The 25885-nt window shown below is 46.6% G+C and overlaps 1 protein-coding gene across 2 annotated transcripts in view; it reads left to right on the forward strand.

Moving 5' to 3' along the window:
• The window catches only part of DNAJC6 (DnaJ heat shock protein family (Hsp40) member C6), a 193437-nt gene that overhangs the window by 87610 nt on the left and 79942 nt on the right, over positions 1-25885 (forward strand). Inside the window, exon 1 of one of the 2 annotated variants that reach the window (XM_088442377.1) lies at positions 9249-9522. The exons of the other annotated variant lie outside the window; for it this stretch is intronic. Coding sequence (XP_088298503.1) covers positions 9297-9522 — 226 coding nt within the window. The 5' untranslated portion in view covers positions 9249-9296. Of the gene's footprint in view, positions 1-9248; positions 9523-25885 lie in introns of those variants that run through there. 2 annotated transcript variants of the gene reach the window in all.

Consider the following 25885-nt stretch of genomic DNA (forward strand, 5'->3'; position numbering starts at 1 on the left):
CAATAATGGGAGATATTCATATGACAGGATACAGGGGGCAATAATGGAAGATATTCGGTGTATGACAGGATACAGAAGGCAATAATGGGAGATATTCGGTGTATGACAGGATACAGGGGGCAATAATGGGAGATATTCGTATGACAGGATATAGAGGGGCAACAATGGGATATATTCGTATAACAGGATACAGGGGGCTATAATGGGTGATATTCTATGTATGACAGGATATAGAGGGGCAATAATGGGAGATATTCTGTGAATGACAGGATATAGAGGGGCAATAATGGGAGATATTTTGTGTATGACAGGATACAGGGGGCAATAGTGGGAGATATTCGATGTATGACAGGATACAGGGGGCAATAATGGGAGATATTTGGTGTATGACAGGATAGAGGGGGCAATAGTGGGAGACATTCGATGTATGACAGGATACAGGGGGCAATAATGGGAGATATTCGGTGTATGACAGGTTACAGGGGGCAATAATGGGAGATATTCTGTGTATGACAGGATCGAGGGGCAATAATGGGAGATATTCGGTGTATGACAGGATACAGGGGGCAATAATGGGAGATATTCTGTGTATGACAGGATATAGGGCGGCAATAATTGGAGATATTAGGTGTATGACAGGATGCAAGGGGTAATAATGGGAGATATTCTGTGTATGACAGGATACAGGGGGCAATAATGGGAGATATTCGGAGTATGACAGGATACAGGGGGCAATAATGGGAGATAGTAGGTGTATGACAGGATACAGTGGGCAATAATGGGAGATATTCTGTGTATGACAGGATACAGGGGGCAATAATGGGAGATATTCGGCGTATGACAGGATACAGGGGACAATAATGGGAGATATTTGGTGTATGACAGGACATAGAGGGGCAATAATGGCAGATATTAGGTGTATGACAGGATACAGGGGGCAATAATGAGAGATATTCTGTGTATGACAGGATATAGAGGGGCAATAATGGGAGATATTAGGTGTATGACTGACAGGATACAGGGGGCAATAATGGGAGATATTCTGTGTAAGACAGGATACAGGGGGCAATAATGGGAGATATTCTGTGTATGACAGGATATAGAGGGGCAATAATGGGAGATATTCGGTGTATGACAGGATAGAGGGGGCAATAGTGGGAAATATTCGATGTATGACAGGATACAGGGGGCAATAATGGGAGATATTCGGTGTATGACAGGTTACAGGGGGCAATAATTGGAGATATTCTGTGTATGACAGGATAGAGGGTCAATAATGGGAGATATTCTGTGTATGACAGGATACAGGGGGCAATAATGGGAGATATTAGGTGTATGACAGGATACAGTGGGCAATAATGGGAGATCTTCTGTGTATGACAGGATACAGGGGGCAATAATGGGAGATATTTGGTGTATGACAGGATATAGAGGGGCAATAATGGGAGATATTAGGTGTATGACAGGATACAGGGGGCAATAATGGGAGATATTCTGTGTATGACAGGCTATAGAGGGGCAATAATGGGAGATATTCGGTGTATGACAGGATATAGGGGGCAATAATGGGAGATATTCGGTGTATGATAGGATACAGGGGGCAATAATGGGAGATATTCTGTGTATGACAGGATAGAGGGGCAATAATGGGAAATATTCGGTGTATGACAGGATACAGGGGGCAATAATGGGAGATATTCGGTGTATGACAGGTTACAGGGGGCAATAATGGGAGATATTCTGTGTATGACAGGATAGAGGGGCAATAATGGGAGATATTCGGTGTATGACAGGATACAGGGGGCAATAATGGGAGATATTCTGTGTATGACAGGATATAGGGGGGCAATAATGGGAGATATTAGGTGTATGACAGGATACAAGGGGCAATAATGGGAGATATTCTGTGTATGACAGGATACAGGGGGCAATAATGGGAGATATTCGGTGTATGACAGGATACAAGGGGCAATAATGGGAGATATTCGGTGTATGACAGGATACAGGGGGCAATAATGGGAGATATTCGCGTATGACAGGATACAGGGGACAATAATGGGAGATATTTGGTGTATGACAGGATATAGAGGGGCAATAATGGCAGATATTAGGTGTATGACAGGTTACAGGGGGCAAGAATGGGAGATATTCTGTGTATGACAGGATAGAGGGGCAAAAATGGGAGATATTCGGTGTATGACAGGATACAGGGGGCAATAATGGGAGATATTCTGTGTATGACAGGATACAGGGGGCAATAATGGGAGATATTAGGTGTATGACAGGATACAGGGGGCAATAATGGGAGATATTCGGTGTATGACAGGATACAGGGGGCAATAATGTGAGATATTAGATGTTTGACAGGATACAGTGGGCAATAATGGGAGATATTCTGTGTATGACAGGATACAGGGGGCAATAATAGGAGATATTCGGCGTATGACAGGATACAGGGGACAATAATGGGAGATATTTGGTGTATGACAGGATATAGAGGGGCAAATAATGGGAGATATTCAGTGTGTGACAGGATACAGGGGGCAATAATGGGAGATATTCGATGTATGACAGGATACAGGGGGCAATAATGGGAGATATTCGGTGTATTACAGGATACAGGGGGCAATAATGGGAGATATTCTGTGTATGACAGGATACAGGGGGCAATAATGGGAGATATTCTGTGTATCACAGGATATAGAGGGGCAATAATGGGAGATATTCGGTGTATGACAGGATACAGGGGGCAATAGTGGGAAATATTCGATGTATGACAGGATACAGGGGGCAATAATGGGAGATATTCGGTGTGTGACAGGTTACAGGGGGCAATAATTGGAGATATTCTGTGTATGACAGGATAGAGGGTCAATAATGGGAGATATTCGGTGTATGACAGGATACAGGGGGCAATAATGGGAGATATTCTGTGTATGACAGGATACAGGGGGCAATAATGGGAGATATTCAGTGTATGACAGGATACAGGGGGCAATAATGGGAGATATTCATATGACAGGATACAGGGGGCAATAATGGAAGATATTCGGTGTATGACAGGATACAGAAGGCAATAATGGGAGATATTCGGTGTATGACAGGATACAGGGGGCAATAATGGGAGATATTCGTATGACAGGATATAGAGGGGCAACAATGGGATATATTCGTATAACAGGATACAGGGGGCTATAATGGGTGATATTCTATGTATGACAGGATATAGAGGGGCAATAATGGGAGATATTCTGTGTATGACAGGATATAGAGGGGCAATAATGGGAGATATTTTGTGTATGACAGGATACAGGGGGCAATAGTGGGAGATATTCGATGTATGACAGGATACAGGGGGCAATAATGGGAGATAGTAGGTGTATGACAGGATACAGTGGGCAATAATGGGAGATATTCTGTGTATGACAGGATACAGGGGGCAATAATGGGAGATATTCGGCGTATGACAGGATACAGGGGACAATAATGGGAGATATTTGGTGTATGACAGGATATAGAGGGGCAATAATGGCAGATATTAGGTGTATGACAGGATACAGGGGGCAATAATGAGAGATATTCTGTGTATGACAGGATATAGAGGGGCAATAATGGGAGATATTAGGTGTATGACTGACAGGATACAGGGGGCAATAATGGGAGATATTCTGTGTATGACAGGATACAGGGGGCAATAATGGGAGATATTCTGTGTATGACAGGATATAGAGGGGCAATAATGGGAGATATTCGGTGTATGACAGGATAGAGGGGGCAATAGTGGGAAATATTCGATGTATGACAGGATACAGGGGGCAATAATGGGAGATATTCGGTGTATGACAGGTTACAGGGGGCAATAATTGGAGATATTCTGTGTATGACAGGATAGAGGGTCAATAATGGGAGATATTCGGTGTATGACAGGATACAGGGGGCAATAATGGGAGATATTAGGTGTATGACAGGATACAGTGGGCAATAATGGGAGATCTTCTGTGTATGACAGGATACAGGGGGCAATAATGGGAGATATTTGGTGTATGACAGGATATAGAGGGGCAATAATGGGAGATATTAGGTGTATGACAGGATACAGGGGGCAATAATGGGAGATATTCTGTGTATGACAGGCTATAGAGGGGCAATAATGGGAGATATTCGGTGTATGACAGGATATAGGGGGCAATAATGGGAGATATTCGGTGTATGATAGGATACAGGGGGCAATAATGGGAGATATTCTGTGTATGACAGGATAGAGGGGCAATAATGGGAAATATTCGGTGTATGACAGGATACAGGGGGCAATAATGGGAGATATTCGGTGTATGACAGGTTACAGGGGGCAATAATGGGAGATATTCTGTGTATGACAGGATAGAGGGGCAATAATGGGAGATATTCGGTGTATGACAGGATAGAGGGGGCAATAATGGGAGATATTCTGTGTATGACAGGATATAGGGGGGCAATAATGGGAGATATTAGGTGTATGACAGGATACAAGGGGCAATAATGGGAGATATTCTGTGTATGACAGGATACAGGGGGCAATAATGGGAGATATTCGGTGTATGACAGGATACAGGGGGCAATAATGGGAGATATTCGCGTATGACAGGATACAGGGGACAATAATGGGAGATATTTGGTGTATGACAGGATATAGAGGGGCAATAATGGCAGATATTAGGTGTATGACAGGTTACAGGGGGCAAGAATGGGAGATATTCTGTGTATGACAGGATAGAGGGGCAAAAATGGGAGATATTCGGTGTATGACAGGATACAGGGGGCAATAATGGGAGATATTCTGTGTATGACAGGATACAGGGGGCAATAATGGGAGATATTAGGTGTATGACAGGATACAGGGGGCAATAATGGGAGATATTCGGTGTATGACAGGATACAGGGGGCAATAATGTGAGATATTAGGTGTTTGACAGGATACAGTGGGCAATAATGGGAGATATTCTGTGTATGACAGGATACAGGGGGCAATAATAGGAGATATTCGGCGTATGACAGGATACAGGGGACAATAATGGGAGATATTTGGTGTATGACAGGATATAGAGGGGCAAATAATGGGAGATATTCAGTGTGTGACAGGATACAGGGGGCAATAATGGGAGATATTCGATGTATGACAGGATACAGGGGGCAATAATGGGAGATATTCGGTGTATTACAGGATACAGGGGGCAATAATGGGAGATAGTAGGTGTATGACAGGATACAGGGGGCAATAATGGGAGATATTCTGTGTATCACAGGATATAGAGGGGCAATAATGGGAGATATTCGGTGTATGACAGGATACAGGGGGCAATAGTGGGAAATATTCGATGTATGACAGGATACAGGGGGCAATAATGGGAGATATTCTGTGTATGACAGGATAGAGGGGCAATAATGGGAGATATTCGGTGTATGACAGGATATAGGGGGCAATAATGGGAGATATTCGGTGTATGATAGGATACAGGGGGCAATAATGGGAGATATTCTGTGTATGACAGGATAGAGGGGCAATAATGGGAAATATTCGGTGTATGACAGGATACAGGGGGCAATAATGGGAGATATTCGGTGTATGACAGGTTACAGGGGGCAATAATGGGAGATATTCTGTGTATGACAGGATAGAGGGGCAATAATGGGAGATATTCGGTGTATGACAGGATAGAGGGGGCAATAATGGGAGATATTCTGTGTATGACAGGATATAGGGGGGCAATAATGGGAGATATTAGGTGTATGACAGGATACAAGGGGCAATAATGGGAGATATTCTGTGTATGACAGGATACAGGGGGCAATAATGGGAGATATTCGGTGTATGACAGGATACAGGGGGCAATAATGGGAGATATTCGCGTATGACAGGATACAGGGGACAATAATGGGAGATATTTGGTGTATGACAGGATATAGAGGGGCAATAATGGCAGATATTAGGTGTATGACAGGTTACAGGGGGCAAGAATGGGAGATATTCTGTGTATGACAGGATAGAGGGGCAAAAATGGGAGATATTCGGTGTATGACAGGATACAGGGGGCAATAATGGGAGATATTCTGTGTATGACAGGATACAGGGGGCAATAATGGGAGATATTAGGTGTATGACAGGATACAGGGGGCAATAATGGGAGATATTCGGTGTATGACAGGATACAGGGGGCAATAATGTGAGATATTAGGTGTTTGACAGGATACAGTGGGCAATAATGGGAGATATTCTGTGTATGACAGGATACAGGGGGCAATAATAGGAGATATTCGGCGTATGACAGGATACAGGGGACAATAATGGGAGATATTTGGTGTATGACAGGATATAGAGGGGCAAATAATGGGAGATATTCAGTGTGTGACAGGATACAGGGGGCAATAATGGGAGATATTCGATGTATGACAGGATACAGGGGGCAATAATGGGAGATATTCGGTGTATTACAGGATACAGGGGGCAATAATGGGAGATAGTAGGTGTATGACAGGATACAGGGGGCAATAATGGGAGATATTCTGTGTATCACAGGATATAGAGGGGCAATAATGGGAGATATTCGGTGTATGACAGGATACAGGGGGCAATAGTGGGAAATATTCGATGTATGACAGGATACAGGGGGCAATAATGGGAGATATTCGGTGTGTGACAGGTTACAGGGGGCAATAATTGGAGATATTCTGTGTATGACAGGATAGAGGGTCAATAATGGGAGATATTCGGTGTATGACAGGATACAGGGGGCAATAACAGGAGATATTCGGCGTATGACAGGATACAGGGGACAATAATGGGAGATATTTGGTGTATGACAGGATATAGAGGGGCAAATAATGGGAGATATTCAGTGTGTGACAGGATACAGGGGGCAATAATGGGAGATATTCGATGTATGACAGGATACAGGGGGCAATAATGGGAGATATACGGTGTATTACAGGATACAGGGGGCAATAATGGGAGATATTCTGTGTATGACAGGATACAGGGGGCAATAATGGGAGATATTCTGTGTATCACAGGATATAGAGGGGCAATAATGGGAGATATTCGGTGTATGACAGGATACAGGGGGCAATAGTGGGAAATATTCGATGTATGACAGGATACAGGGGGCAATAATGGGAGATATTCGGTGTGTGACAGGTTACAGGGGGCAATAATTGGAGATATTCTGTGTATGACAGGATAGAGGGTCAATAATGGGAGATATTCGGTGTATGACAGGATACAGGGGGCAATAATGGGAGATATTCTGTGTATGACAGGATACAGGGGGCAATAATGGGAGATATTCAGTGTATGACAGGATACAGGGGGCAATAATGGGAGATATTCATATGACAGGATACAGGGGGCAATAATGGGAGATATTCGTATGACAGGATATAGAGGGGCAACAATGGGATATATTCGTATAACAGGATACAGGGGGCTATAATGGGTGATATTCTATGTATGACAGGATATAGAGGGGCAATAATGGGAGATATTCTGTGTATGACAGGATATAGAGGGGCAATAATGGGAGATATTTTGTGTATGACAGGATACAGGGGGCAATAGTGGGAGATATTCGATGTATGACAGGATACAGGGGGCAATAATGGGAGATATTTGGTGTATGACAGGATAGAGGGGGCAATAGTGGGAGACATTCGATGTATGACAGGATACAGGGGGCAATAATGGGAGATATTCGGTGTATGACAGGTTACAGGGGGCAATAATGGGAGATATTCTGTGTATGACAGGATCGAGGGGCAATAATGGGAGATATTCGGTGTATGACAGGATACAGGGGGCAATAATGGGAGATATTCTGTGTATGACAGGATATAGGGCGGCAATAATTGGAGATATTAGGTGTATGACAGGATGCAAGGGGTAATAATGGGAGATATTCTGTGTATGACAGGATACAGGGGGCAATAATGGGAGATATTCGGTGTATGACAGGATACAGGGGGCAATAATGGGAGATAGTAGGTGTATGACAGGATACAGTGGGCAATAATGGGAGATATTCTGTGTATGACAGGATACAGGGGGCAATAATGGGAGATATTCGGCGTATGACAGGATACAGGGGACAATAATGGGAGATATTTGGTGTATGACAGGACATAGAGGGGCAATAATGGCAGATATTAGGTGTATGACAGGATACAGGGGGCAATAATGAGAGATATTCTGTGTATGACAGAATATAGAGGGGCAATAATGGGAGATATTAGGTGTATGACTGACAGGATACAGGGGGCAATAATGGGAGATATTCTGTGTATGACAGGATATAGAGGGGCAATAATGGGAGATATTCGGTGTATGACAGGATAGAGGGGGCAATAGTGGGAAATATTCGATGTATGACAGGATACAGGGGGCAATAATGGGAGATATTCGGTGTATGACAGGTTACAGGGGGCAATAATTGGAGATATTCTGTGTATGACAGGATAGAGGGTCAATAATGGGAGATATTCGGTGTATGACAGGATACAGGGGGCAATAATGGGAGATATTAGGTGTATGACAGGATACAGTGAGCAATAATGGGAGATCTTCTGTGTATGACAGGATACAGGGGGCAATAATGGGAGATATTTGGTGTATGACAGGATATAGAGGGGCAATAATGGGAGATATTAGGTGTATGACAGGATACAGGGGGCAATAATGGGAGATATTCTGTGTATGACAGGCTATAGAGGGCAATAATGGGAGATATTCTGTGTATTACAGGATACAGGGGGCAATAATGGGAGATATTCTGTGTATGACAGGATAGAGGGGCAATAATGGGAGATATTCGGTGTATGACAGGATACAGAGGGCAATAATGGGAGATATTCGGTGTATGACAGGATACAGGGGGCAATAATGGGAGATATTCGGTGTATGACAGGATACAGGGGGCAATAATGGGAGATATTCTGTGTATGACAGGATACTGGGTGCAATAATGGGAGATATTCGGTGTATGACAAGATACAGGGGGCAATAATGGGAGATATTCGGTGTATGACAAGATACAGGGGGCAATAATGGGAGATATTCTTTGTATGACAGGATAGAGGGGGCAATAATGGGAGATATTCGGTGTATGACAGGAGGGGAGGGATGGGGGAGGGTCTCGGCCAGGACAATAGACACCTATAGATGTGACACCAGGAGGAGGATCCTCTCCCCGTGTAATCCCCTCAGCTCCGGGAAGAGGGAGGGAGGAGAGGCCGCCGGCTCCCGGGATTCCTCCTCCTGTCACTGACCCATGAGCCTGCTCGGGAGTTATCGGAAAAAGACCAACAATGACGGCTATGAGTCTTTGCAGCTGGTGGAGAGCAACGGTGACCCGAGTAGCGGCGGTGGCGGCAGGGAGCGGCCGGCGAGCAGGCAAGGAGTGAGCGGGGCGGCGGCGGCTGCAGCATCCGGAGCGTCCCCAGCAGCAGCCCGGAGCCCGGCCCGGCAGCCAGACTGCAGCACCATGGACAGCTCAGGTACAGGGACGCGGCCTGCGGGCAGGAGCATGCTGAGGGGGGAGGGTGGGGCCTTATCCACCTGTGTGTGTCAGTGCATCCTTCATGTGCGGCCCCTGATCTCTGTGGGTCAGTGCATCCTTCATGCGGGGCCCCTGGTCTCTATGTGTCAGTGCATGCGGGGCCCCTGGTCTCTATGTGTCAGTGCATGCGGGACCCCTGATCTCTATGTGTGTCAGTGCATCCTTCATGTGGGGCCCCTGATCTCTGTGTCAATGAATTCTGCATGTGGGGGGGGGGGGGGCTGATCTCTATGTGTGTCAGTGCATGTTGCATGTGGGGGTCCCAGATCTCCATGTTTGTCAGTGCATGCTCCATGTGGGGGCCCTGGTCTCCATGTCTGTCAGTGCATCTTTCATGTGGGGGCCCTGGTGGGGTCATGCAGCAGCTGACCGCACTGTTTGCCAGTGTATGTGTCATTTAGGGGTTCCTGCACCTGATCTCCCCACTCTGTCCTAATCACACTGTCAGTGCATGTGACATTTAGGAGTTCCTGCACCAGTTCTCCCCACTCTGTCCTAATCACACTGTCAGTGCATGTGTCATTTAGGGGTTCCTGCACCAGTTCTCCCCACTCTGTCCTAATCACACTGTCAGTGCATGTGTCATTTAGGGGTTCCTGCACCAGTTCTCCCCACTCTGTCCTAATCACACTGTCAGTGCATGTGTCATTTAGGGGTTCCTGCACCAGTTCTCCCCACTCTGTCCTAATCACACTGTCAGTGCATGTGTCATTTAGGGGTTCCTGCACCAGTTCTCCCCACTCTGTCCTAATCACACTGTCAGTGCATGTGTCATTTAGGGGTTCCTGCACCAGTTCTCCCTACTCTGTCCTAATCACACTGTCAGTGCATGTGTCATTTAGGGGTTCCTGCACCAGTTCTCCCCACTCTGTCCTAATCACACTGTCAGTGCATGTGTCATTTAGGGGTTCCTGCACCTGATCTCCCCACTCTGTCCTAATCACACTGTCAGTGCATGTGTCATTTAGGGGTTCCTGCACCTGATCTCCCCACTCTGTCCTAATCACACTGTCAGTGCATGTGTCATTTAGGGGTTCCTGCACCTGATCTCCCCACTCTGTCCTAATCACACTGTCAGTGCATGTGTCATTTAGGGGTTCCTGCACCTGATCTCCCCACTCTGTCCTAATCACACTGTCAGTGCATGTGTCATTTAGGGGTTCCTGCACCTGATCTCCCCACTCTGTCCTAATCACACTGTCAGTGTATGTGTCATTTAGGGGTTCCTGCACCTGATCTCCCCACTCTGTCCTAATCACACTGTCAGTGTATGTGTCATTTAGGGGTTCCTGCACCTGATCTCCCCACTCTGTCCTAATCACACTGTCAGTGCATGTGTCATTTAGGGGTTCCTGCACCTGATCTCCCCACTCTGTCCTAATCACACTGTCAGTGTATGTGTCATTTAGGGGTTCCTGCACCTGATCTCCCCACTCTGTCCTAATCACACTGTCAGTGCATGTGTCATTTAGGGGTTCCTGCACCTGATCTCCCCACTCTGTCCTAATCACACTGTCAGTGCATGTGTCATTTAGGGGTTCCTGCACCTGATCTCCCCACTCTGTCCTAATCACACTGTCAGTTCATGTGTCATTTAGGGGTTCCTGCACCTGAACTCTCCACTCTGTCCTAATCACACTGTCAGTGCATGTGTCATTTAGGGGTTCCTGCACCAGTTCTCCCCACTCTGTCCTAATCACACTGTCAGTGCATGTGTCATTTAGGGGTTCCTGCACCAGTTCTCCCCACTCTGTCCTAATCACACTGTCAGTGCATGTGTCATTTAGGGGTTCCTGCACCTGAACTCTCCACTCTGTCCTAATCACACTGTCAGTGCATGTTTCATTTAGGGGTTCCTGCACCTGATATCTCCACTCTGTCCTAATCACACTGTCAGTGCATGTGTCATTTAGGGGTTCCTGCACCCGATCTCCCCACTCTATCCTAAAAACACTGTCAGTGCATGTGACATTTAGGGGTTCCTGCACCTGATCTCCCCACTCTGTCCTAATCACACTGTCAGTGCATGTGTCATTTAGGGGTTCCTGCACCTGATCTCCCCACTCTGTCCTAATCACACTGTCAGTGCATGTGTCATTTAGGGGTTCCTGCACCTGATCTCCCCACTCTGTCCTAATCACACTGTCAGTGCATGTGTCATTTAGGGGTTCCTGCACCAGTTCTCCCCACTCTGTCCTAATCACACTGTCAGTGCATGTGTCATTTAGGGGTTCCTGCACCAGTTCTCCCCACTCTGTCCTAATCACACTGTCAGTGCATGTGTCATTTAGGGGTTCCTGCACCTGAACTCTCCACTCTGTCCTAATCACACTGTCAGTGCATGTGTCATTTAGGGGTTCCTGCACCTGACCTCTCCACTCTGTCCTAATCACACTGTCAGTGCATGTGTCATTTAGGGGTTCCTGCACCTGATCTCCCCACTCTGTCCTAATCAAACTGTCAGTACATGTGTCATTTAGGGGTTCCTGCACCTCATCTCTCCACTCTGTCCTAATCACACTGTCAGTGCATGTGTCATTTAGGGGTTCCTGCACCAGTTCTCCCCACTCTGTCCTAATCACACTGTCAGTGCATGTGTCATTTAGGGGTTCCTGCACCTGAACTCTCCACTCTGTCCTAATCACACTGTCAGTGCATGTTTCATTTAGCGGTTCCTGCACCTGATATCTCCACTCTGTCCTAATCACACTGTCAGTGCATGTGTCATTTAGGGGTTCCTGCACCCGATCTCCCCACTCTATCCTAAAAACACTGTCAGTGCATGTGACATTTAGGGGTTCCTGCACCTGATCTCCCCACTCTGTCCTAATCACACTGTCAGTGCATGTGTCATTTAGGGGTTCCTGCACCTGATCTCCCCACTCTGTCCTAATCACACTGTCAGTGCATGTGTCATTTAGGGGTTCCTGCACCTGATCTCCCCACTCTGTCCTAATCACACTGTCAGTGCATGTGTCATTTAGGGGTTCCTGCACCAGTTCTCCCCACTCTGTCCTAATCACACTGTCAGTGCATGTGTCATTTAGGGGTTCCTGCACCAGTTCTCCCCACTCTGTCCTAATCACACTGTCAGTGCATGTGTCATTTAGGGGTTCCTGCACCTGAACTCTCCACTCTGTCCTAATCACACTGTCAGTGCATGTGTCATTTAGGGGTTCCTGCACCTGACCTCTCCACTCTGTCCTAATCACACTGTCAGTGCATGTGTCATTTAGGGGTTCCTGCACCTGATCTCCCCACTCTGTCCTAATCAAACTGTCAGTACATGTGTCATTTAGGGGTTCCTGCACCTCATCTCTCCACTCTGTCCTAATCACACTGTCAGTGCATGTGTCATTTAGGGGTTCCTGCACCAGTTCTCCCCACTCTGTCCTAATCACACTGTCAGTGCATGTGTCATTTAGGGGTTCCTGCACCAGTTCTCCCTACTCTGTCCTAATCACACTGTCAGTGCATGTGTCATTTAGGGGTTCCTGCACCAGTTCTCCCCACTCTGTCCTAATCACACTGTCAGTGCATGTGTCATTTAGGGGTTCCTGCACCTGATCTCCCCACTCTGTCCTAATCACACTGTCAGTGCATGTGTCATTTAGGGGTTCCTGCACCTGATCTCCCCACTCTGTCCTAATCACACTGTCAGTGCATGTGTCATTTAGGGGTTCCTGCACCTGATCTCCCCACTCTGTCCTAATCACACTGTCAGTGCATGTGTCATTTAGGGGTTCCTGCACCTGAACTCTCCACTCTGTCCTAATCACACTGTCAGTGCATGTGTCATATAGGGGTTCCTGCACCAGTTCTCCCCACTCTGTCCTAATCACACTGTCAGTGCATGTGTCATTTAGGGGTTCCTGCACCAGTTCTCCCCACTCTGTCCTAATCACACTGTCAGTGCATGTGTCATTTAGGGGTTCCTGCACCTGAACTCTCCACTCTGTCCTAATCACACTGTCAGTGCATGTTTCATTTAGGGGTTCCTGCACCTGATATCTCCACTCTGTCCTAATCACACTGTCAGTGCATGTGTCATTTAGGGGTTCCTGCACCCGATCTCCCCACTCTATCCTAAAAACACTGTCAGTGCATGTGACATTTAGGGGTTCCTGCACCTGATCTCCCCACTCTGTCCTAATCACACTGTCAGTGCATGTGTCATTTAGGGGTTCCTGCACCTGATCTCCCCACTCTGTCCTAATCACACTGTCAGTGCATGTGTCATTTAGGGGTTCCTGCACCTGATCTCCCCACTCTGTCCTAATCACACTGTCAGTGCATGTGTCATTTAGGGGTTCCTGCACCAGTTCTCCCCACTCTGTCCTAATCACACTGTCAGTGCATGTGTCATTTAGGGGTTCCTGCACCAGTTCTCCCCACTCTGTCCTAATCACACTGTCAGTGCATGTGTCATTTAGGGGTTCCTGCACCTGAACTCTCCACTCTGTCCTAATCACACTGTCAGTGCATGTGTCATTTAGGGGTTCCTGCACCTGACCTCTCCACTCTGTCCTAATCACACTGTCAGTGCATGTGTCATTTAGGGGTTCCTGCACCTGATCTCCCCACTCTGTCCTAATCAAACTGTCAGTGCATGTGTCATTTAGGGGTTCCTGCACCTCATCTCTCCACTCTGTCCTAATCACACTGTCAGTGCATGTGTCATTTAGGGGTTTCTGCACCTGATCTCCCCACTCTATCCTAATCACACTGTCAGTGCATGTGTCATTTAGGGGTTCCTGCACCTGATCTCCCCACTCTGTCCTAATCACACTGTCAGTGCATGTGTCATTTAGGGGTTCCTGCACCTGATCTCCCCACTCTGTCCTAATCACACTGTCAGTGCATGTGTCATTTATTGGTTCCTGCACCTGATATCTCCACTCTGTCCTAATCACACTGTCAGTGCATGTGTCATTTAGGGGTTCCTGCACCCGATCTCCCCACTCTATCCTAAAAACACTGTCAGTGCATGTGTCATTTAGGGGTTCCTGCACCTGATCTCCCCACTCTATCCTAATCACACTGTCAGTGCATGTGTCATTTAGGGGTTCCTGCACCTGATCTCCCCACTCTATCCTAATCACACTGTCAGTGCATGTGTCATTTAGGGGTTCCTGCACCTGATATCTCCACTCTGTCCTAATCACACTGTCAGTGCATGTGTCATTTAGGGGTTCCTGCACCTGATCTCCCCACTCTATCCTAATCACACTGTCGGCTGCCTGTGGGAAGCTTTCACCACACAAACACCTAGTACTATAGAATTAGTACTGCATTCATGGCATGTTTCTTGTACCCCAATATATTATTCCCTAGTATTATTGATGTCTGTACATGCTTCATGCACCCTGATACATTACATTATAGAAGAGGTTACAAAACGCAGTCCTCAAGGCTCCCCAACAGTTCAGGTTTTAGAGATATCTATGGTTGAGCACAGGTGGTTAAATCAAATTGACTGAGGTACTAATTAAGTCACTCTTACTCAACAATGGATATCTCTAAAACATGTACTGTTGGGGAGCCTTGAGGGCTGCATTTGGGAACCTCTGCACTATAGTATTATATGTGTGCTATGTCTGTACATGCTTCATATTCATGTATGCCAACACCTTGTTCCATAGTATTGCAGTCATGTTCCCAAACATTTTGCGCACTATCTAGTATTATATACATGCTCTGTCTGTGTATACTTCATGTACCCCAACATTTCTCACCCTATCTAGTATTGTATGAATGCCCTGTCTGTGTATACTTAATGTACCCCAACTTTTGGCACCCTATCTAGTATTATATACATGTTCTGTCTGTGTATACTTCATGTACCCCAACATTACACACCCTATCTAGTATTGTATGCATGCTCTGTCTGTGTATACTTCATGTACCTCAACATTTCACACCCTATATAGTATTACATACATGCTCTGTCTGAGTATACTTCATGTACCTCAACATTTCACACCGTATCTAGTATTACATACATGCTCTGTCTGTGTATACTTCATGTACCTCAACATTTCACATCGTATCTAGTATTACATACATGCTCTGTCTGTGTATACTTCATGTACCTCAACATTTCACACCGTATCTAGTATTATATACATGCTCTGTCTGAGTATACTTCATGTACCCCAACATTACACACCCTATCTAGTATTGTATACATGCTCTGTCTGTGTATACTTCATGTACCTCAACATTTCACACCCTATCTAGTATTACATACATGCTCTGTTTGTGTATACTTCATGTACCTCAACATTTCACACCGTATCTAGTATTATATACATGCTCTGTCTGTGTATACTTCATGTACCTCAACATTTCACACCCTATCTAGTATTACATACATGCTCTGTCTGTGTATACTTCATGTACCTCAACATTTCACACCGTATCTAGTATTACTTACATGCTCTGTCTGTGTATACTTCATGTACCTCAACATTTCACACCGTATCTAGTATTATATACATGCTCTGTCTGAGTATACTTCATGTACCCCAACATTACACACCCTATCTAGTATTGTATACATGCTCTGTCTGTGTATACTTCATGTACCTCAACATTTCACACCCTATATAGTATTGTATGAATGCCCTGTCTGTGTATACTTAATGTACCCCAAACATTACACACCATATCTAGTATTGTATGCATGCTCTGTCTGTGTATACTTCATGTACCCCAACATTTCACACCCTATACAGTATTGTATATGTGCTCTGTCTGTGTATACTTCATGTACCCCAACATTTCACACCCTATCTAGTATTATATACATGCTCTGTCTGTGTATACTTCATGTACCCCAACATTTCACACCCTATCTAGTATTGTATACATGCTCTGTCTGTGTATACTTCATGTACCCCAACATTTCACACCCTATCTAGGATTGTATGCATTCTCTGTCTGTGTATACTTCATGTACCCCAACATTTCACACCCTATATAGTATTGTATGAATGCCCTGTCTGTGTATACTTAATGTACCCCAACTTTTGGCACCCTATCTAGTATTATATACATGCTCTGTCTGTGGATACTTCATGTACCCCAACATTTCACACCCTATCTAGTATTGTATACATGCTCTGTCTGTGTATACTTCATGTACCCCAACATTTCACACCCTATCTAGTATTATATACATGCTCTGTCTGTGTATACTTCATGTACCCCAACATTTCACACCTTATCTAGTATTGTATACATGCTCTGTCTGTGTATACTTCATGTACCCCAACATTTCACACCCTATCTAGTATTGTATGCATTCTCTGTCTGTGTATACTTCATGTACCCCAACATTTCACACCCTATATAGTATTGTATGCATGCTCTGTCTGTGTATACTCATGTACACTGACGCCTTTCACCATCACTTGTGTAGGTGCTAACGCACATTCTGTGTATGATTCATTCACCCCATCACTGTGCACCCTGGCAGGGCCGTAACTAGGGTTGTGTGACCAGTGCCGTCGCACAGGGCACCACAGGGCAGGAGGTGCTGTTTTGGCCTGTCAATTTACCTGTTTATTATCATTCTCACTTGTAGCTTCCTCTTCTTTTATCCCCAGCATCTCCTTGCCTCCCCTATCTCTTCCCTGGCCCTTCCCCATGAGGCCATGGCCCTCTCTCAGATGCACTATATTATGTCCCTATTTATCCCCAGCATCTCCTGGACTCCCCTATCTCTTCCCTGCCTCTTCCCCATGAGGCCATGGCCCTCTCTCAGGTGCACTATATTATATCCCTATTTATCCCCAGCATCTCCTGGCCTCCCCTATCTCTTCCCTGGCCCTTCCCCATGAGGCCATGGCCCTCTCTCAGGTGCACTATATTATGTCCCTATTTATCCCCAGCATCTCCTGGCCTCCCCTATCTCTTCCCTGGCCCTTCCCCATGAGGCCATGGCCCTCTCTCAGCTGCACTATATTATGTCCCTATTTATCCCCAGCATCTCCTGGCCTCCCCTATCTCTTCCCTGGCCCTTCCCTATGAGGCCATGGTCCTCTCTCAGGTGCACTATATTATGCCCCTATCTATCCCCAGCATCTCCTGCCCTCCCCTATCTCTTCCCTGGCCCTTCCCCATGAGGCCATGGCCCTCTCTCAGGTGCACTATATTATGTCCCTATTAATCCCCAGCATCTCCTGGCCTCCCCTATCTCTTCCCTGGCCCTTCCCCCATGAGACCATGGCCCTCTCTCAGCTGCACTATATTATGCCCCTATTTATCCCCAGCATCTCCTGGCCTCCCCTATCTCTTCCCTGGCCCTTCCCTATGAGACCATGGCCCTCTCTCAGGTGCACTATATTATGCCCCTATTTATCCCCAGCATCTCCTGGCCTCCCCTATCTCTTCCCTGGCCCTTCCCCATGAGGCCATGGCCCTCTCTCAGGTGCACTATATTATGTCCCTATTTATCCCCAGCATCTCCTGGCCTCTCCTATCTCTTCCCTGGCCCTTCCCCATGAGGCCATGGCCCTCTCTCAGGTGCACTATATTATGTCCCTATTTATCCCCAGCATCTCCTGGCCTCCCCTATCTCTTCCCTGGCCCTTCCCCATGAGGCCATGGCCCTCTCTCAGGTGCACTATATTATGTCCCTATTTATCCCCAGCATCTCCTGGCCTCCCCTATCTCTTCCCTGACCCTTCCCCATGAGGCTATGGCCCTCTCTCAGGTGCATTATATTATGTCCCTATTTATCCCCAGCATCTCCTGGCCTCCCCTATCTCTTCCCTGCCCCTTCCCCATGAGGCTATGGCCCTCTCTCAGGTGCACTATATTATGTCCCTATTTATCCCCAGCATCTCCTGGCCTCCCCTATCTCTTCCCTGCCCCTTCCCCATGAGGCCATGGCCCTCTCTCAGGTGCACTATATTATGTCCCTATTTATAAAATGGTGGGTGGGGGGGGGGGGCGCCATTGCTCTCTCTGGCACAGGGCACCTAAAAGTCTAGTTACGGCTCTGCCCTGGAGTACAATTTCTTTTTCCTTCTTGTATTTCCTATTATGTGCAGGGACAATGTATTCTGGTATAATTATTATTATTCTCTGATATCACCTCTGATGTCATGTTTAACCTGTCTGTTACCTGTGAGTACTCGTTGCACTTTCATTGACCAGTAAATGTAGAACTAAGGGAGGCAGAAACCACAGGGGGATACTGGTATTGATGAGGCTTATAGGGGGTGTATAGTGCCTGGAAATGGTTGTAGATTATCGCACCTCTACTAATCAGATTCTAGCTATTATCTTCTAGAAGGTGCTAGTTAAATGTTAAGAAGAATCTGATTGGTTGCTAAGGGCAACATCTCCACTTCTAAAAACTCTCACTTGCGCCTGATTCAGGGATGTCGATGTTGGATGCAGTCAGTACCATAGCAAGGCTATTCGGCACCCTGTGCCGCCCTCGCCCCTGTGATGTCATGCTAGGGGGCAGGGCTGGTGAAAGTAGAAAGTCTAGAGTTGCTCGGAACTGTCCCTTGGGTACTCTGGGCCTGATTCAGCACAGAATGCAACTGCAACTGCGTACGCAGATTGAGCGATTGTTAGCCATTGTGCATGTGTATAAGCCACACTGCACATGCGTGGTGATCGCACTGCAGATAGGAATCCATCGCAGAGTGAGTGACAGGCTGTGAGCGGTTGGAGGTGGTGACGGGGGATTGGTCAGAGAAACACCGGCGTGCCTAAACTTTCAAACGCCATTACATGGACGCAGTGGCGGATCTAGACATTACTTTTAGGGGGGGGGTTAATAATACTGACCCACATGTGCACCAGACCCCCCACAATAATAATATGCTCCACGAGCAGACTCCCTCCAGCCCACATGTGCAGCAGACCCCCCATGGACTCCCCCCCCCACATTAATAATAATATCCACATGCAGGCTCCCCCAGTCCCACATGTACACCGGGACCCTCCCCCTTATTAACAATATGATCCACAAGCAGTCTACACCCGGCCCCACGTGTACCTGACCCGCCCCCACCCCTAATGATATGGTCCACATTACACAATCACAGCAACAACAACAATGACAGGCAGGGAAAGAACCTGTATTTATCTGACCAACGGTCCGTCACGGTATGCAGTCGGGAAGCTGGCAGACGTAAGCCCGACAGCCGGCTTCCCAACTGCTTTATCCCGACGAGGGTTAAATAACAGGCGTCTAAATCTAGACGCCTGTCATTTTACCGATGATCGGTACAGCTGCTACAGACAGCCGGGGGGGGGGGGGGTTAGGGTTAGGGTTCCCGGGGGGACTTAGGGTTAGGCACCCCCACGGGAGGTTAGGGTTAGGTTAGGGGAAGGGGGGGTTAGGTTTAGGCACAGAGGGGGATTAGGGTTAGGCACTGGGGGGAAGGTTAGGGTTAGGCACAAATAAGGAGGGTTAGGGTTAGGGGGGTTAGGTTAGGTTAGTTGATACTTACCTGCGGACGATCGGGATTTTCAGCCATGTCGGGATTTGACTGTAATTCATACCGATTCCGTCTGTCACAGCCCGGTCTGCTGCACTGCACAAGGGGGTGCCCGCCTTGACGAATACTGTGCTTATTGTGCTCGTCAGAATTCTCTGACCAGGACAGGGGGTAACACAGCGGGCCCGCCAGCCAGCACCAGCGCCATGTGCATGTGACAGACTCTCTCTGCCAGAGTTTCTGGCTGCAGAGAGTCTGACACATGCACATCGCGCAGGTGCTGCGCCGCGGCCGCCTGCACTGCTGATGACGGGCAGTAGCCGCGCTGCCCGGCTGAGTCCATGAGTCTCTTATAATAAGTGGGCGGAGCTTTCGGGAATCGGGGATGTGTGTACAGGGGGCGATCGCCCCCTCCCCTGGATCCGCCACTGCATGGGCGCGCATAAATTAGCCACTGCGATGGCATACGCAGCTCGAGTACTCTCTGCGTGCGACGAGACTTGCAATTTCTGTGATGGGTCAGACCTGCTGTAATTGTGCGTGATGGGCCGATGTGCTTCGATGTTACCGATGTATACGCAGGACTGCGATGTATTACAGATGTGAGAAAACAGCAGTGGGCGTCTCTATGCTGGCTGAGCCGCGGCAGACATTAGCATATATTCGCAGCTTTGTTGCGTGCGATTACGCAGTTGTGTTCGCAGTTGTGATCCGTGCGGAGTCAGGCCCTCTGAGCAGCAGTGCTACCGGCACCTTGCTGTCCAGATGCAGGAGCTGTGTCGATGCCGAGATGCCGCCCCCTGGGCTCTGCGTCCTGGGTTGCGGCACCGCTCGCACACCCCTCCCTATGGCCCTGTATGCAGTGGAGCAGTTTTTTTGGCACTATGTATGCGTCAAAGGCGCACTGTGCACAGGATTAGTGACAACGGTCGCAGTGAGGATTTATACGCAAACTGAGCGACAGGTAGTCAGCGTTTGTGGGAGTTAACGGAGTGTGGTTAGAAAAAATAGGCTGTTTAATCGTAATTATTTTTAATAAATAAACACTTAACAGTGTAAGTGAATAAAACAGATGAACATTCAGAATAGACTAAGTAAACAGCTGAACATTAATGACAACTGTCACTTTGTGGTTCATTTTGGAAAGAAAACATGTTGTGCAGCGACTTGTACTGGCAGGAAGTGATTAGTGCTTCTCCAGGGCCAGGGCTGGCATGTCTGCTCCCTGTTTGCTGTCCTGTTTTCTGAAGTGGCTGCTCAGGTTCTTTGAATAGATCATAATGGTCTTATGTGAGGACTTTGAATTAGAAATGCGTATGTAGGTGAGGCAGTGATGTGCTGATTTTCGGTGAGCAGTGTGTCTGTGAGAGATGTTAGTGTTTACAGCAAAGCATCGTATTGGATGTTCTGTTATAGTTGCTTGATAAATTGCTCAAAGTAACATCCCTTATCATTCTTGTTGAAAAGCGTTGTTATTTAATAGGACAAAATCACCAATAAATGATAAATATGCCCCCTATGTAGCTTGGAAGTTAACTAAATCATGTATTTGATGTTTACTGGTGCCATGACGAAACTCCCTGCTATTTTCGCATGTTTAAGTGCAGAATGAAGTATGCAGTATACGTATGTACCAAACAGGAAAGCTGTAGATATTGTAGATATCTCCTGCTATTCGTCTGCCAGATCCCGCAGCAGCTGCCCCCATAGTTTTCTAAGCCTTGCTTTACAGGTCTTGCTTGCATGGGCCAGTGCCATGTTCAGATGGCGTTAGCCCATTTCCTGCAATGAGGCTGCCCCTGCCTGAGCCGGATCTTGCGATCCCTCTCCAGTGGGCTGCAGGAGGTCTCGCAGACCATCACGAGGGTTAACGCACTGAGCATGCGCAGCTGGAAAGCGACACATGCGCAAAATCTCTCTCTCTTTCTCTCTTATCTTTTCTCACTCCTTATTTTTCTTCTTGTCTTTTTTTCCTAATTTAAATCTTCCTTCCTTCCTTCCTTCCTTCCTTCCTTCCTTCCTTCCTTCCTTCCTTCCTTCCTTCCTTCCTTCCTTTTTCTTCCTTTTCCTTCCTTCCTTCCTTCCTTCCTTTTTCTTCCCTCCTTTTTCTTCCTTCCTTCCTGTCTATCTTCCTTCCTCCCTCCCTTCCTTCCTTCCTTCCTTCCTTCCTTCCTTCCTTCCTCCCCTCTTTTCTTCCTTCCTTACTCCCTCACTCCATTCTTCCTTCCCTCCTTCCTTCCTCCCTCCCTCCCTTCCTTCCTTCCTTCCTTCCTTCCTTCCTTCCTTCCTTCCTTCCTTCCTTCCCTCTTTCCTTCCTTTCTTCCCTCCCTCCCTCCTTCCTTCCTTCCTTCGTCCCCTCCTTCCCTTCCTCCCTCCTTCCTTCCTTCCTTCCTTCCTTCCTTCCTTCCTTCCTTCCCTCCCTCCTTACTCCCTTCCTTCCTTCCTTCCCTCCCTCCCTCCTTACTCCCTCCTTCCTTCCTCCGTCCCTCCTTACTCCCTTCCTTCCTTTCTCCCTCCCTCCCTCCCTTCCTTCCTTCCTTTCTCCCTCCCTCCCTTCCTTCCTTTCTCCCTCCCTCCCTTCCTTCCTTCCTTCCTTCCTTCCTTCCTTCCTTCCTTCCTTCCTTCCTTCCTTCCTTCCTTCCTTCCCTCTTTCCTTCCTTCCTTCCCTCCCTCCATCCCTTCCCTCCCTCCTTCCTTCCTTCCTTCCTTCCTTCCTTCATTCCTCCTTTCTTTCTTTCTTTCTTTCTTTCTTTCTTTCTTTCTTTCTTTCTTTCTTTCTTTCTTTCCTTCCTTCCTTCCCTCTTTCCTTCCTCCCTCCCTCCATCCCTTCATTCCCTCCCTCCATCCCTTCATTCCGTCCTTTCTTCCGTCCTTCCTTCCTTTTCCTTCCTTCCGTCCTTCCGTCCTTTTAAAATATGATAGGAGCTGATTGGTTGGTACTTTATCTCTCTCCACTTTATCTCTCTCCAAGGCTTAGTACATAGGGCCTGATTCATTATGGATTTCAACTGTGATTACAATAGCGATTACGCACGCAGTCTCACTGCAATAGTATGCTAATCCACTGCGATCGCTATGCTGTCACAGCACAACATAAGGACGCCCGCTTTACCTTACACACATCCGTAATGTTTAGCAAGACTGCGAAACCATCGGTAACAGTGAGTACCATCCCAGCCTCACGCACACCAGCACAAGCCCTGACCTTACTCAGGAATTGCTAACTTCATCGCACGCTATGAGGCCTCAGGCTGCGTATGGCAACGCAGTGGATAATTTATGCACGCCCATGCAATGGCGTTCAAACACACTGGCACGCCTGCGTTTAGCCGACCACCCTCCCCCGTCTCCTCTCAAAAACAGCACTTCCTGTCAATCACTCTGCGATGGGTCTGCGTGGTCAGTGCGATCGCAGTCCCGATCACGGTGGGCGGATTGCACATGTGCATACGAATGCGCAAAATGCAACAATCGGCCGATTGCGCGCTTAATCGCAGTTGCTGTCGGTAGTGAATCAGGCCCATAGACCCCGTACTTACTTTCTTTCTCTCTTCCTCCTTCTCTTTTGTTCTCTTTTTTCCTCTAGTTTTTCTTTCTCTCTCATTTTTTCTTTCATTTTTTTCTTTCTCTCATTTTCTCTCTTTCTTTTTCTCACTCAATTTTTCTTTGTTGTCTTTCTTTTTTTTATCTCGTTTTTTTTTTGTCTCATTTTTTCTCTCTCGTTTTTTTCTTTCTGTCTCTCATCTTTTCTCTCGTTTATTCTATCTTTCTCACTTTTTATTTTCTTACGTAAATCCGATGTAGATTTTCTCGTCATTGCCAGGACACAAAGCTTCCTCTGAGCGCATCTATCGCTGGAACATGCCTGATGTACCAGCGTCTTCCTGCTGACCTTGACAACTGGTCTTTGTGCCGCTGTACATTAGCATTTTTGTACAAGAAAGCTGTTTTTGTCTCTGCTCCTAAACACTGACCGATACCTAATGCTGGTTCGGGGAGCCCGGCAGACGCTCCTGCCATGCAAGTAACGCTCTGCGGAGATTTTCTTGGCTTTCACACATTTGCACGGCTCATCAATTGTGAAAACTATGTGAGGAAATGTTTATTTTTGATTAAAACTCCCCATAATTAGGCCGATGGCTGCGATATTTCTGTCTGCTTGAAAAGCATTTTAGCCATTCTGAGTCCATATGTGACGTCTGTGAATCAGGATGATATGTACAGACATGTAATAACAACATAAAGACCAATTTTATTGTCATCTCAGACTTCTGGCTTATTAGCGATGACCCCAGAATTAGAATGCCGGTTTAATTAATAAATTCTTGTTGGGTTCATTCTATATTTTGCTGTAGTGCGTCATCATTGGAAGTTAATGACTTAATTGGTAACGGAGGCAATTTCTAGTGGAATGTAAAATGGAAAGAGAATGTTATAATTTGTAGAAATGCTTTTTTTATTTCATCATTTTGATATACACGTATGTTCGCACTGACAGTATAAAATGTTGAGCAACTAAAACACTGGAACGGTTTTGTTTTATGGTTTGAAATTGGCAAGTTCCACAAAGTAAATGATAGTAACACACTAAACGTCAGCTCATGACGTAATGAGTAAGATGGGGGCGCAACTTACAATATGGCAGAAATACTGGAAGTGAATAACAAAATCATGATGACTAATAGTCCAGCGATACAGAAGTGGAGGAAATAATAATCAAGTGCATAACTGCCCGGTGTGTATTGAAAATCATGCGCACAGAGGGCCTCATTTAGAGTAGGACGCAATTCTGCAGCCTGAATGTAATTGCAAACCTTAAAGACGCACAGTGCCAGCATACTGTAATAATGTGGCTGCACCCAGATGCACGCTAAGCAATGATAAGGCAGTCCTCATCTTCAACTCGATGATAATGACTCCAATATATAAATATGTATTCATTCTCTCTAGAAGAGCGTCGGTACCTTATTGTCTACTCTCTTCAGGTTGAGGTTCTTCTCTCTTCCAGGTTCCTTCTACTGCCTCTGAATATCCCCTTGGCCACTAAACACTAGAATAAGCTACCTAAATTCATAGTCTCACCCTCGCCATTGGCCAGCCACACCTTTTCTTTTCTTTCTCTTTTTCTCATTCTTCCACCCTCGCCATTGGCCAGCCACACCTTTTCTTTTCTTTCTCTTTTTCTCATTCTTCCACCCTCGCTAGTGGCCAGCCACACCTCTTCTTTTCTTTCTCTTTTTCTCATTCTTCCACCCTCGCCATTGGCCAGCCACACCTCTTCTTTTCTTTTTCTCATTCTCTCCATTGGCCAGCCACACCTCTTCTTTTCTTTCTCTATTTCTCCTTCTTCCACCCTCGCCATTGGCCAGCCACACCACTTCTTTTCTTTCTCTTTTTCTCATTCTTCCACCCTCGCTAGAGGCCAGCCACACCTCTTCTTTTCTATCTCTTTTTCTCATTCTTCCACCCTCGCTAGTGGCCAGCCACACCTCTTCTTTTCTTTCTCTTTTCCTCTTTCTTCCACCCTCGCTAGTGGCCAGCCACACCTCTTCTTTTCCTACTCTTTTCTTCTTTCTTCCACCTTCGCCATTGACCAGCCACACCTCTTCTTTTCCTACTCTATTCCTCTTTCTTCCACCCTCACCATTGGCCAGCCACACCTCTTCTTTTCCTACTCTTTTCCTCTTTCTTTCACCCTCGCTAGCGGATAGCCACACCACTTCTTTTCTTTCTTTTCCTTTCTTCCATCCTTGTTAGCAGACAGCTACACCACTACTCTTCTTTCTCTTTTCCTCTATCTTCCACCCCCGCTAGTGGCCAGTAACACCTCTTCTT

This window comes from Taudactylus pleione, unplaced genomic scaffold, assembly GCF_031769625.1.
Source record: "Taudactylus pleione unplaced genomic scaffold, aTauple2 ptg000310l, whole genome shotgun sequence".
In the NCBI taxonomy this organism is placed as follows: Eukaryota; Metazoa; Chordata; class Amphibia; order Anura; family Myobatrachidae; genus Taudactylus; species Taudactylus pleione.